This window comes from Bison bison, unplaced genomic scaffold (assembly GCF_000754665.1).
Source record: "Bison bison bison isolate TAMUID 2011002044 unplaced genomic scaffold, Bison_UMD1.0 scf7180017864518, whole genome shotgun sequence".
Taxonomy (NCBI): Eukaryota; Metazoa; Chordata; class Mammalia; order Artiodactyla; family Bovidae; genus Bison; species Bison bison.
This window is the reverse complement of record NW_011495071.1, coordinates 2,679,569-2,693,094: the sequence shown is the minus strand read 5'-3', so window position 1 is coordinate 2,693,094 and position 13,526 is coordinate 2,679,569. Positions and strand designations below refer to the sequence as shown.

The window sequence follows — 13,526 nt, the reverse complement described above, 5'->3', positions numbered from 1 at the left end:
CTGGGAGGGAGCGCAAGGGCTCCTGCGAGTTCGGGGGCAAGTGATTAAAGGTGGAAGGAATCTGGGAATAGAGGGAACTCACTGTGGGGGCTTGAGTCTGGGTGCAGTGAGGAGCAGGCTGAGTCTGCTCGAGATACACATGGAGGAAGGGCTGAAAGGAGGTCTCCAGTCAGGGGCCCCTTCCGCAGCTACAATCTCAATTTACATCTCCCTGCCCCTCCACCACCCAGGGGACCAGGTTCCTGTCTCCTCTCAAGATCAGAGGGACAGGTGGCAAGCACAGGGAAGGGGCCCTGCTAGAAGCCCAGGTTCACTTCCAGTAGCCTCTACTCCTTACAGGAAAGGAGACCCCACGTGGTCTAAACTTCCATCTGGGCTCCTGGCTCAGCTCTGCCCAGAATGGCCAGTGAGGGCTCCCTGCCCTCTGGGAAGGTGATGATATCCTGCTTCTGGCTCTGGAGGGCCAGCTGCAAGGGTGTGCAGCTGACCCCGTCCTGGATGTCCAGCTGGGCACCAGCCTTGACCAGCACTTTGAGGATGGCCATGTTTCCCTTCAGGGCGGCCAGGCGGGCAGGGGTCCAGCCCACCTTATTGCAGGCATGCACGTCCACACGGTGCTTCAGGAGGTGGATGACACTCAGGAAGGACCCCCTCTGGACCGCCAGGTGAAGGGGTGTCCAGCCTGACTGCTCAGCGGCACTGGGGTCAGCCCCACATTTCAGCAGGGTGGACACCACCACCTCTGTCTTGTGGCAGGCAGCCAGGTGCAGGGGGGTCCAGTTTGTGCCTCCAGGAACCCCCACATCTGCCTGGCTCTCAGCCAGCAGGTGGATGATCTCCAGGTGGCCCTTGTAGGCTGCTAGATGCAGGGGTGTCCAGCCCTGCTGGGTCGGCAGCTCCAGGCTGGCCCCATACCTGAGCAGCATCTTGCAGATAACATACTTGCCCCTGGCAGGCACAGTGGACAGTGGGCTGTAGCCACTCTGGTCGAGGGCATCAGGGGCTGCCCCACTTTTTAACAGATGTTGGGTGGCCCTCACTTTGCCTCTCTCCACTGCCAGGTGCAGTGGCCTCCTCAGGTTTCTCTGCCGAGCATCCAACTCTGCCCCCTGGGCTGTCGGCAGCTTGACCAGGCTGACATGGCCAAAGTAGGTGGCCACGTGGAGAAGGGTCTTGCCCTCAGCCTCTCGCAGGTTGGGGTCAGCTTGATGGGAGACCAGAAGCCGGGCCACATTCTCAGGGTTGATCTGTGCAGCCAGGTGGAGTGGGGTCCACCCCTCGTGCTCCTGGGCATCACGCAGACCCCCTGGTCCAGGAGCAGATGGGTGGAGTGGTAGTCTCCATTCTGGGCTGAAAAGCCCAAGGGGGCTCAGCCATCCTCATCCACCAGGTTGGCGTCAGTGCCAAGCTCCAGGAGCGGGGCACAGAGGCCTGCTGGTCCTGGGCAGCGATAAGGAGGGGCGGGTAGCCGCAGGCTGTCTGGCAGTCCACGTGGACCTCGTGGGCCAGCAGCACCCTCACCCCCTCCAGGTAGCCCCGGGCCACCAGGAAGTGGAGGGGGTGACCTTGTTCTCATAGCTGCACACCTGCTCATCGCTAGGGACCAGGCTCTCACTGTCTGAGAGACGCAGGACCCGCTTCAAATAGTCTCCCGAGTCTGCTGGGAGGAAGACGAGATTGAGAAAAGGACCTCTGACTTTGTCCAGGGGTCATCTCAGCCATCCCCCTATCTCCTGGAAGTATCATCCAGGAACAGAGTTTCCTGGATGGCGTGAGTGCGGGTCCTTTCCCTAGATCCCAGATCTCTACTCAGGCTCCACAGCCCTAGACAGCAGCTGAGTCTGGCAGTTCTTCCTGTAAGGATGAGGCAGAAAGAGGTCAGTCCAGAAGCAAACCCTGACTCCACCCCTTAGCACCACGTGCTCTCTGCCTCTTTGAGACTAGGGGTCCTGATCCCGAAGGAGGACACAAACAATGCCCACCTCGTGCTATCATCATGAAGACAAATCCTGTAGGTACGAACTTCTGGAGACATGCCTGGCACAAAGTAAATAAATGCAAACTGAAGATAAATTTGTGGTGGCGCTCCATGATATGAACTCCTCCCGAGGCGCTCAGGGACCCATTTCTTCCTGCTTTACCCAGTGGTGTATTAGAATTAAAAGCAACAATTTCCAAAAAAAAAAAAAAAAAAAACAACCCACAAACAAATGAAAATCACTGCTCAAACCAAACCACAAGAGATTCTGAGTCAATTATTCTAGGGTGGCTCAGGCATCGGGTACTCTTTCATTCCCTCAAGAAATTCCATTATGCCACCAGGATTGAAAACTGATGTTCCCCTTTCCCGGGCCAGGGAGGGAGGAGTCCAGCCTCAAAAGAACACAGTCCTGAAGGGGAAGCAGAGCCAGGCCCCCCAGGGGCACGGGCATTTCTGGATCTCAGGGTCGGGTGCCCAGAGAGGGAACACAGACTCCAGGCCTGGGGAGGAGGGTAGGCCAGGGAGGATGGCAGAGGATATGGTTTGAGTCCCCTTTCTCCTCCACTGTGTGTTCTGGGCTTCCAGCTGAGACCTGTCTGGACTCACCGCTGTCTGTTCAGTTCAGTTGCTCAGTCGTGTTCGACTCTTTGCAACCCCATGAATTGCAGCATGCCAGGCCTCCCTGTCCATCACCAACTCCCTGAGTTTACCCAAACCCATGTCCGTTGAGCCGGTGATGCCATCCAACCATCTTGTCCTCTGTCGTCCCCTTCTCCTCCTGCCCTCAATCTTTCCCAGCATCAGGGTCTTTTCAAATGAGTCAGCTCTTTGCATCAGGTGGCCAAAGTATTGGAGCTTCAGCTTCAGCATCAGTCCTTCCAATGAACACTCAGGACTGATCTCCTTTAGGATGGACTGGTTGGATCTCTTTGCAGTCCAAGGGATTCTCAAGAGTCTGTTAGCTCCTGGCAAATCTCCTCACTGACCTGGGGAACCGGAAGACAGGGGGCAGATCAGATGAGAGCTGGGCGGTTCTGGTCCATGTTGGCCTCGCCTCCTCCCTTCACCTCTGAGGACTCTCCTCCCACCCTGCACCAGGAGACCCCTCCTCTCTCATGCCCGCCACCAGCTGTGTCTAGGGGAAGACCCTGAGCTGGGGATGCCCTGCCCAAGAAAGAGTGGCCCAGGGCCTCGGCTGTCCCCTGGGCCACAGGGAAGGCAGGGTGGTGGCCCTGTGGATTCAGCCCGAAGTCCCGCATTAGCTCACGGCTGCTTCCCAGGTGAGGAGGGTAAGGACAACGGATCAGGGATGATGCTGATGGGCAGGGCAGGAAAACGGGGGAGACCCGCAGGCACCCTCTGCAGGATGGGCCCTGTTTAACCCCACATGCGTCAGGGAGGGCATGTCCTTCTCAGGGGTTCTGAGCCTCGGCCACCACCAGCCCTCAGAGCACCCTCGAGCAAATTAGGAAAAGGTATCCCTGAGTGACTGTGCGGCTTGGCCAGCAGAGCATGCGGTGAGTCTGGTCCCCATCTGCCCCTCAGCCAGGTGGCCTCTTGGGGGCACGCACGCATGCGCGCATCCTCAATGCCCGCCAGAGACAAGGCCATGCCCGCGCACGTCCGCACCTCCCCCGGCCAGCCCGCTGCGCAGGACGCTTTCCCGGCCAAGGCCTCGCTCTCAGGGTGGGCCACCGGACTCTGGAGCAGCGAAAGCAGCATGTCTGTCTCCGCTATGATGTCTGCTCCAAGAAACAGTAGTGTCGTGTAGTGTTAGACGCTCAGTCGTGTCCGACTCTTTGCAACCCCATGGACTGTAGCCCGCCAGGCTCCTCTGTCCATGGGATTCTCCAGGCAAGAATACTGGAGTGGGTTGCCATTTCCTTCTTTAGAGGATCTTCCCAACCCAGGGATCGAACCCGGGTCTTCTGCGTTGCAGGCAGATTGTTTACTATCTGAGCTACAGGGAAGTCCCCAAGAAACAGAGAAACAGCAAAAGAAGCCACAGGTTGGCCTGAAGTTCTTCCCCATTTTAAATGTTTTTCCCTCTACCATGTCCCCTGTACCTCCTCCCAAAACCCAGCCCCGGGCTTAGGGGCACCCACACTTGAACATCAGGAAGCAGGCAAGCTGGGACCCTGCCTTGGAGGAGTGTGTGTGTGTGTGCACGAGCGTGCCCGAGCGTTGCTTTAGTCATGTCTGACTCTTCGAGACTCTATGGACTGTAGCCCACCAGGCTCCTCTGTCCATGGAATTCTCCAGGCAAGAATATTGGAGTGGGTTGCCATGTCCTCCTCCAGGAGATCTTCCTGGCCCAGAGATCAAACCGATGTCTCGTATGTCTCCTGCATTGGCAGGCAAGTTCTTTACCACTAATGCCACCTAGGAAGCCCTTTGAGGGTAGACCTTTTCCATAAAACACAAGGGCAAGACTAGATAATCTCTAAGATGCTCACACTTACACACAAGAGTGCATTTACATCACCTCTAGAGGAGTAGATGATTGCAACATCCATCCATGCCTGTGAGCTTATGGTCTGGGAACATTTTACAAATGAGGACACTGCAGCCTGAGAGGACCCAGGCCAACTGGAGACTCAGAAGCAGCAGAGCCAGGCCCAGTTAGCTTCTGGCAATGAGGGTTTTCTAATTTACCTCCCACAGGGTACACATTAAGCCAAAGAGACCACAATCCTCAGCTGCCCCTGGGCCCTCTGCCATCCCCCCACCTCCCACCACACTACGGAACTGACTCTGCCCTAGTGCCATGCAGGGCTCTCCCTGCAAGTCTTGGGAGTGGCTTGGGGCTTCTGTCATCTCTCCTGGCCCATGGGCACCCCAGCTCTCCCATCCTTGTCTAGGTCAGTCTGGTGAGAACCTGGAAAGCAGGGCCTTTCTTGGGCTCCTGGTCCCAGCAGCGCCTCATCAGGTCCACCATCTGCTGGGACTCAGCCGACCACTCATCTGAGACAGGGTGCAGGGAGGGCCGCCTGCCTGTGGCCACTTGGATGATGATGGTCATGATGTTGAAGCCTGTGAGAGGAGGCCCAGACTGTGTGGGCGAGGAGGGGCAGAGGGGCTGGGAGGGAGGTCGGGGCTCTGCCCATGCACACAGCAGGGGCTCCATAAATGCACAGTGAGTTAATACCTAGATTGCAGGCTGACTTGAGACTTAGATTTGAGCAGCTGGGTCTCTGGACCAGCTCCAGATCCTCCCAGGCCAGGACTGGCCGTGGCCCCTCACTGTGGGCCTTTGCTGTCCAAAGGCAGCCGGACTGACTGGCAGGCCTAGTTACAGGCTTTGATTTTGAACTTTGCTGGATTATCCAAGTTCCCTGACAGTCTGTTTACCTGACACCATGGCAGGGCTCGGGGTGGGAGAGACAGGAAAGAATATTTTGAAGCAAAGGAATCAGAGGCAGAAAGCATGGTCTGGGCTGAAGTTTGCCCTTTCTTCCACCGACGTGTGAGCCCTAGAAACAGGGGGAGGAAGGTAGGAGGGTGAAGTCCCCAACGTAAATCTGCACCTGGCCTGCCCCCTCCAACCCCCAGCCTCTCACAGTCCCTTCCAGATCCCCATCTGACGGCGCCACTGCCGCCTGCTATCTGGATACGGCTTCTTCTGAGTGAGCATCTCCCAGATCACGATCCCAAAGCTGCAGGCAGGGCAAGTGCGCCCGGAGTGACTTCCTCAGCTATCCAGCCAGAGGGGCCCCATGGACCACAAAATCCCAGGCAAAGCCTCTCTGGTCGGAGTCCCGCTGCACCCCTCCTCCTCCCACGTGGGCGGGGTGGGGCCAGACGTCACCCCCGTCCTGCCCTCTGCACCTTGGGGTCCAGGCATCGTGGTGACAACAAGCTGCTTGCTGGGTAAGTGGCCTGGAGCCCCGCCTCCCGCTCACCTGTACACGTCGTATTTGGGCCCTGGGCCCTTGTTACTCTCCAGGAACATCTTGGGGGGTGGGGGGAGGGTGTAGCTGAGGGTGCCCTGCAGAGCTGACCTCTTGATACACTGCATCTGGGTCGACTGTTCCATCCTCTTGGACAGGCCAAAGTCTGAAACCTGGTAGGAAGCCCAGGGTGGGGATGGGAGGGCAATACAGTTTTGCCTCCAGAAAGCTGCCTGAGTTCCTCATCCCTCCTGCCTTCCTCATTTCCAGTGTTGTGTAGCCACTGAGAGCACAGGCTCTCTCCCATAGCTACCATGGATGACAGGATGACCTCGGACAAGCTACCTTCTCAGAGCCTTCATTTCCTCATCTATAAAATGGGAGTAATACCGGAACTTAACTCATAGTGCTATTATGAGCATTGAATGAGGAAACATACAAAAAGCACTTCGAACAGTGCCTGGTGCACAGTAAGTACTTGGTAGGTGTGGCCATTACCCAAAGGACCCGTGGATAAAGTTGCTGCCTTTGGTGAGCTTCTGTTCATCCCACTTCCATGGGCCCTGAAGCACTGACACCATGTATATTTATCCCACACTCTGCTTCCATCCATCGATTCATTCATATACCAATTGCCAATTCACTGAATTCCAACTAGGCTGGGTATTGAGAATCAAGCAGCAGATAAGAAAGATGAAACCGGGACTTCCCTGGTGGTCCGGTGGTTGAAAATCCACCTTCCAATGCAGGGGACATGAACTTAATCTCTGGTTGGGGAACCAAGATCCCACATGCTGTGGGGAATCTAAGCCCACGAGCTGCAGCTGCTGAGCCTGTGTGCTCTAGTGGTCCACGACGAGAAGCCCACATCCCAGAACTAAAGAAAGCCGCCACGGGCCACAACAAAGAGCCCACAAACCACAGTGAAGACACAATGCAGCCAGAGAAACCCATTTCTTCTATGAAAGATGAACCCCCCACACCCATTACTCTCCTAAGTGGTTATTCAAATAGGGAGTAGAGTTACTAATGAAACAGTTTCATAAATGACTATATACTTACAATTGGGGTTAGCAGTGTGAAGAGACAGACACAGTAGAGACATGTGGGAGTGGATCAAGGAAAACTTCCCTGAGGAGGTGTTATTTAAGCTGAGAGCTGAAAGATGAGTAGGCCTTTGCTAGATAAGGAGGGACTGGGGAAACACTGTTCTTGACAGTGGAAACAGAATGTGCAAATTTTCAAGGCAGAAATGAAAGTGTAACATGTCTTAGGAACTGGAAAAAAAAAAAAAGGTCATCATGACCCTTCTTAGAAACATCTCACTTACACACATCCTTACTTGAATCAAAGAATGGGATAGAGATGATTCTGTCCACATTAGAAATGGAAGAATGAGGTCCAAAGAGGGTTATTGCAGGCATCCTGATATGCAGTTTCATGCACCAAATTTCACTATGCATCCATCTGTTTTAGGTGTGATCCCTGCCTTTAGTATTTGTCCATGAAGGGAGCTGGTTAGAACACTTTGACAGGCCAACCAGGCAGTAGATAATCCAGCTTATGTGGAGAAGACTCTGGAGTGACAGGGGACAGATGGGGTCCTCCCCTTGATATGCAAGCAGCTGTCCAGGAGGATGTTGCCTGGCTTGAGGTCCAGATGGAGCAGTGGTGGCTTAATGCTGCGGAGGAAGTTCACGGCCAGGCTGGTCTCACGGATGGTGTGGACCTTGAGCTGCCAGCCGAGGCTGTGAGTGGGAAGCATCTTCTCCAGGGAGTCGTTGGCCATGAACTCCATCACAACACCCAGGGGCTGCCTGCAAACCCCCCAGATGGACACGACGTGCTGAAACTTGATCTTCTCCATTTTGGCTGCTTCTTCAATGAGGCAGTTCACATCAGAGCTATGGAGAAAGGGGAGCGAAATATGGAAGCTGGTGACCTTTAATTACAAGAGGAACTAGGACACACAAACTAGGCTTGAGGCCAGGCTGCACAGACGCAGAGACCCCCTTGGGAGCCTGCGAGGTGGTGGAGGAGGACAGAGAGATAGGGTCCAGCAACAAAACAGGAAGCGAAGGAGGCTGTCAATTTAGAAGTCAGCCCATTCCACAGAAGCAGCCACAAAAAGCCTGCTGTTTATTCTGGCTACCTATATATGTCTATCTCCCACAGGAGACCACAAGCCCATGGAGGACCAAACATACCTCCTGCTTCTGTTTTAAAATATTTATCGAGGTACCAGCTCACACCAATCAGAACGACCATCATTAAAAATGTGTACAAATAGCAAATGCTGGAGAGGATGTGGAAAAAAGAGAACCCTCCTATACTGTTGGTGGGAATGTAAGTTGGTGCAGCCACTGTGGAAAGCAGTATGGATGTTCCTCAAAAAGCTAAAAACTACCAAACAATCCGGCAATCCCACTCCTGGGCATATATTCAGACAAAACTATAACTCAGATACATGCACCCCTATGTTCATATCAGCACTATCCACAATAGGCAAGATATGGAAAGAACATAAACAGCCATCAACAGATGAGTGGATAAAGAAGATGGGGTACGTATATACAGTGGGATACTACTCAGCCGTAAACATGACAGAATGCCATTTGCAGCAACATGGATGCAGCTAGAGATTATCACACTGACCGAAGTCAGAAAGAGAAAGACAAATGCATATGATATCGCTTATATGTGGAACCTAAAATATGATGAAAATGAACTTATCTATGAAACAGAAACAGAATCATGGACATGGAGAACAGACCAGTGGTTTCCAAGGGGAAGAGGGTTCATAGAGGGATGGAGTAGAAGGCTGGGTTAGCAGATGTAAGCTTTTATATATAGAAACGATAGACGATAAGGTCCTACTATAGCACAGACAACTATATTCAATATCCTATGATAAACCATAATGGAAAAGAATATTTAGAAAAAGCGTGTGTGTGTGTATATATATATATATATATATATGTAACTGAGTCACTTTGCTGTATAGCAGAAATTAACATGACATTGTAAATTAACCATACTTCAATAAAAATATGGATGAATATCATTTATTGCCTTTTTTATTATGAAAGTAATATATATATATATATATATGTATGTATGCATACACACATACCTTGTAGAATATCATGGGACTAGAAAAGAAAATTAGGGAATTCCCTGGTGGTCCCATGGTTAGCACTCAGCGCATTCACTGTGGGACCTAGGTTCAATCCCTGACTGGGGAACTAAGATCCCACAAGCCACATGGCATGGCCCCCTCCCCCCACCCATTAAATCATCAGTAACCCAACCTTCTAGAGTCGGCCTCTGTTAATAATTTACTATATTCTTTTACAGTACATTGCAAGGAGCCTTTCTTCTCTTCTCCCTCCCTGTCCCTCTTTCCTCCTCCACTCTCCCTTGCCATCACATAGTGTGGGCTGTTTTTGACCTGCTTTTCCCTGTCAGGGTAGCATGAGCATGTTCTGAATCATTATTCTCCTGAAGCGAGCTCTGTAATGGCTGTATGGGATTCCATTTTGGAGATGAACTATAATTATTCATCTTTGTACTCGTCACAGCACATGGCCACGCATAGCACAAGGCATCTTTGCTGAATTGAAGTCAGGACTGAAGGGAAAGCCTTACAGAATAAGCATTTGCAAAACCTTTCGCTCTTTTCACTGTCCATGCGCTCAGAACAGAAAATATGCAAATTGTTATAGATTGTTTGGGGTGGTGGGGATGAAGATTAAGGAGAAATGACATGTTTTTAAAAAAGCAAAGTATTTGAAAAGCTGCGCTGGGATTGCAGTCAAAGGCTGCTGGAAATGTATTCATAGGGCCTCCCTGGGAAGCCAGCCAGTGTTGCCTCACCTCCGGGAAAAGGCACCTGCTCCCCCCAACCCCCCACAACTGGACAGGTTGGCTGGTCCAGGTTTAGGCCTTCTTGTCTTCTCTACTATTCAAGAGAGCTCCCTGCCGCTCCCCCAACCTCTGTAATGTATTTTTTTAAAATCTGTCTCCTCTTGTCCTTTTGAGATCATAAGAATTGAGAAGACATCCATCACGAGGTGGAAAAAACACGGGATCTGGGGCTGTATTGCCTTGCTTTCCAATCCCAATTTCATCTCTGTATGACCTCGAACAAGCAAACTCTGGGTTTCAGTCTGTTAACTGTAAAATGGGAACAACAGGGACAGGCACAACTCCCCTTGACACCTAGACTGCTTGAAAGTGTTTGCGACACCTAGTGTCTCTCTTTTCCTCCCCTCCCCCACCCTTCCATCTGGTTTCCGGTCCTAATATCTCATTGATCAGTTATTACTATAGCCTACAGGCAACTTTTTGTTCTTGGCGCGGGATTGGTCCCTCCTTTGCAGGTTCCTGTTCTGTTACTTGATCACTAACTAGACCCAGTTCCAGTGTCTCCAGGCAACCTCAGCATCTCCAGCTGGGTATTCACACTTAAAGTGTCTAAAACTGAACCCCCGATTCTTTCTTCAAACCCACTCCCCGCTCAGCCTTCTCCATCTCAGTGAATGGGCTCCATCCCTCTAGTCTTCAAAGATCTTGATTATCCTGGACTCCTCTCTTCCTCTCCTTCCCACAAGCTGCTCCTTGGCACATCCCATCAGTGCTACCTTCAAAATACAGCGAGAATCTGGGGTAAGGGAGGAGGAATTAACTGGGAGTTTAGGATTGACATATACACAGTGCATGTTTGCATGCTAATTTGCTTCATTCATGTCCAACTCTTTTCGATCCCATGGACTGTAACCCGCCAGGCTCCTCTGCCCATAGGATTCTCCAGGCAAGAATACTGGAAAGGGTTGCTGTGCCCTCCTCCAGGGGATCTTCTCAACCCAAGGACCAAACCTGTGTCTCCTACATCTCCTGCATTGGCAGGCAAGTTCTTTACCACTGGTGCCACCTGGGAAGCCCCATATACACACTGCTGCTGCTAAGTCACTTCATTCGTGTCCGACTCTGTGCGACCCCATAGACGGCAGCCCACCAGGTTCCCCGTCCCTGGGATTCTCCAGGCAAGAACACTGGAGTGGGTTGCCATTTCCTTCTCCAATGCATGAAAGTGAAAAGTGAAAGTGAAGTCGCTCAGTCATGTCTGACTCTTCGCGACCCCATGGACTGCAGCCTACCAGGCTCCTCCATCCATGGGATTTTCCAGGCAAGAGTACTGGAGTGGGGTGCCATTGCCTTCTCCACATATACACACTACTACGTTTAAAATAGTGGGCTTCCCAGGTGGAGATAGTGATTAAGAATCCTCCTGCCAATACAGGAGACCTAAAAGATGAAGGTTTGATCCCTGGGTCAGGAAGATCCCCTTGGAGGAGTACATGGCTACTCACACCAGTATTCTTGCCTGGAGAATCTTGCATGGGCAGAGGAGCCTGCGGGCTACGGTCCATAAGGTCGCATAGAGTCAGACATGACTGAAGTGACTTAGCACACACAACACACACACATTTAAAATAGATAACCAAAATACCCAAACATAAAACAGAGGCAATATTGTAACAAATTCTATAAAGATTTTTTAAATGGTCCACATCCAAAAAAATCTTAAAAAAGAAGAAAAAAAGATAACCAAGGAAGACCTGTGGTATAGCTCAGGGAACTCTGCTCAATATTCATATCTGCAATAATCTAAATGGAGAAAGAATTTGAGAAAGAAAAGATACATGCACGTGTATAAGTGAATCACTTTGCCACACACATGAAACTAACACAACACTGTTAATCAACTGTGTGTGTGGTGTGTGTTTAGTCGCTCAGTTGTGTCTGACTCTTTGTGACCCCATAGACTGTAGCCCACCAGGCTCCTCTGTCCATGGGATTCTCCAGGCAAAAATACTGGAGTAGGTTGCCATGCCCTCCTTCAGCAATAAAACCCTACCCTTCTTTAATTTTTCGTGAGTTCAGCATAAGCTGGACTGCTCAAATGGCTTTGGTAGTTTGTTTTTTAAAGGTATCTGGGTACAAACCCTAGGATATGGACCCACGCAAAGAGCAGAAGCGTTCCTGTGACATTCTGCTTATCCATTTGTTATAAGCGTTATAACAAATGTATAAGCAAAAACAGAATTATAAGCATTGTTAGATTTTCATGTAGGTCTCCTGCAGCTCCTGCTTTGGCAGGTGGATTCTTTACCACTGAGTCACCATGGAAGCATATGTGTTGCATTCATCATTATATTCATTGTATCTTAGGGTCCAGCACGGCACCTGGCACATAATAGGTGAGCAATAAACATTCATCAAGAGGACAAATGAATGAAAAGATGGAAGGAGGATCCAGTGAAGTCATACTCATAAAACTCCTAGGAGAGCACTCCACAGTTGGCAGGTGCTAATTACTGTAAATAAATCTCTTAGTCCTTTGGGATTGGGACGGGACTTGAGATGGGGGTTACTGTCAATGTCTCCTGAGTAGTCTTATCAATGCCATCTGTTTCCTCTTGCTCTTTGCTTCAAAGGTTGTAAATGATCTGGACAGATTCTAGAATAATCTGACTCTACTCCCAAGCCAGGATGTTGAGGGAGTCAGATCGGTGACTCTGGGACTGTCTCACTTTGCCCTTATTCGTTAAGCAGGAAGGGGTCTGGGAACTAGAAAGGAACTTGGCTGTGTGGGATGGGAGGCTGTGTCTTGGGAGCTTGCGTAGTGACCATAGAGAATGTCCAGAAAAGATGCCACACTGTCCCCCACACCCCCAAGGACCTCCAATTGTATCCCAGGAGCCTTGGGAGGAGGACATGGTGATCATCTCAGACTTCGCATCCCAAAGTGTCTCCTCCACGGCTGCACTAGGGGCCAGTGCACAGCCAAGTACTGGCCAGTCTGGTAGGAATGGGGCTGGAGCTGCATCTCAGTGGGAAGGCAGAGATGGGTGGAAGCATTGCGGGAGAGGTAGCACCAGGGAAAAGGAGGCCTCCAGGGAGAGGCCACAGCGTGTATCATGGGACTTGGGAGGAGCCAGAGAGAAAAACGACAGAGACTGTAGCATGTCAGGCTTGGGCAACTGGCAGTGCCAGTGTGACAGCTGGTAGATGAGTGGGCTGGGCAGGTTCTCAGGCCAGTAGGCTGGCAGCCTCCACCTTCCAAGCCCCCTCCAGCCTGCACTGGCAGAGGTGATAAGGCACTTCCCCCCAGGTCACAGAGCATCACTGAGCCAAGTGCCACAGCTCTTCAGCAAACCCAGCCCTGCCTGCCTGCCCTGTGGGTTCAGGGGTGGGTAGGAGGGCGGCAGAGGGCCACCCAGAGCCGACACCCCGAAGGAAGGTGAGGCTGGAAAACAGGAGGCCAGACCCAACCGGGAGGTCGGATTGAACAAAGGCATCTTGCCGGTAGTTCCTGCTCACTTTTGACCTCCGTGGATTTCAACAAACAGGTCTGGGTCCACAGACAGAGCCGAGCCTATTTCAGAGACGATGGAAAGAGGCAGGCTCTGCCTGGGGGAGGTCAGGCCACTGGACACAGTTTCCAGAGGCGGAAAGGACCATGCTCAGTCTCAGACCGGCTGCCTGGTCCTCGCTCCCCGGGCCTCAGTTTCCCCTGCCCTAAAGGAACTGAAAGCTCGGCGAAAGGAGCGGGGTGGGGCGGGCAGGCAGGCGGGGGCCTGGGGACCTCG

At 51.8% G+C, this 13,526-nt stretch overlaps 1 protein-coding gene across 1 annotated transcript; it reads right to left on the bottom strand.

Moving 5' to 3' along the window:
• Positions 1-359: 359 nt before the first annotated feature.
• On the bottom strand, positions 360-8,139 carry ANKK1 (ankyrin repeat and kinase domain containing 1). Its single transcript, XM_010830637.1, has 8 exons — positions 8,114-8,139; positions 7,516-7,775; positions 5,884-6,037; positions 5,567-5,637; positions 4,860-5,014; positions 3,553-3,682; positions 1,522-1,657; positions 360-1,350 (listed from the first exon to the last, which is right to left on the bottom strand). The coding sequence occupies exons 1-8, from the start codon at positions 8,137-8,139 to the stop codon at positions 360-362; spliced, it is 1,923 nt and encodes a 640-aa protein (XP_010828939.1).
• Positions 8,140-13,526: the final 5,387 nt, after the last annotated feature.

Excerpts from the sequence above, each read along its gene's own strand:
- ANKK1 (XM_010830637.1), bottom strand. The coding sequence starts at position 8,139 with ATGGTCGTTCTGATTGGTGTGAGCTG. Across the intron at positions 3,683-4,859 it reads AGAAAGGCCCTGCTTTCCAG|AGTCCGGTGGCCCACCCTGA; the intron begins GTTCTCACCAGA and ends TCGCTGCTCCAG. Across the intron at positions 1,658-3,552 it reads CATTGAGGATGCGCGCATGC|ACTCGGGAGACTATTTGAAG; the intron begins GTGCGTGCCCCC and ends TCCTCCCAGCAG.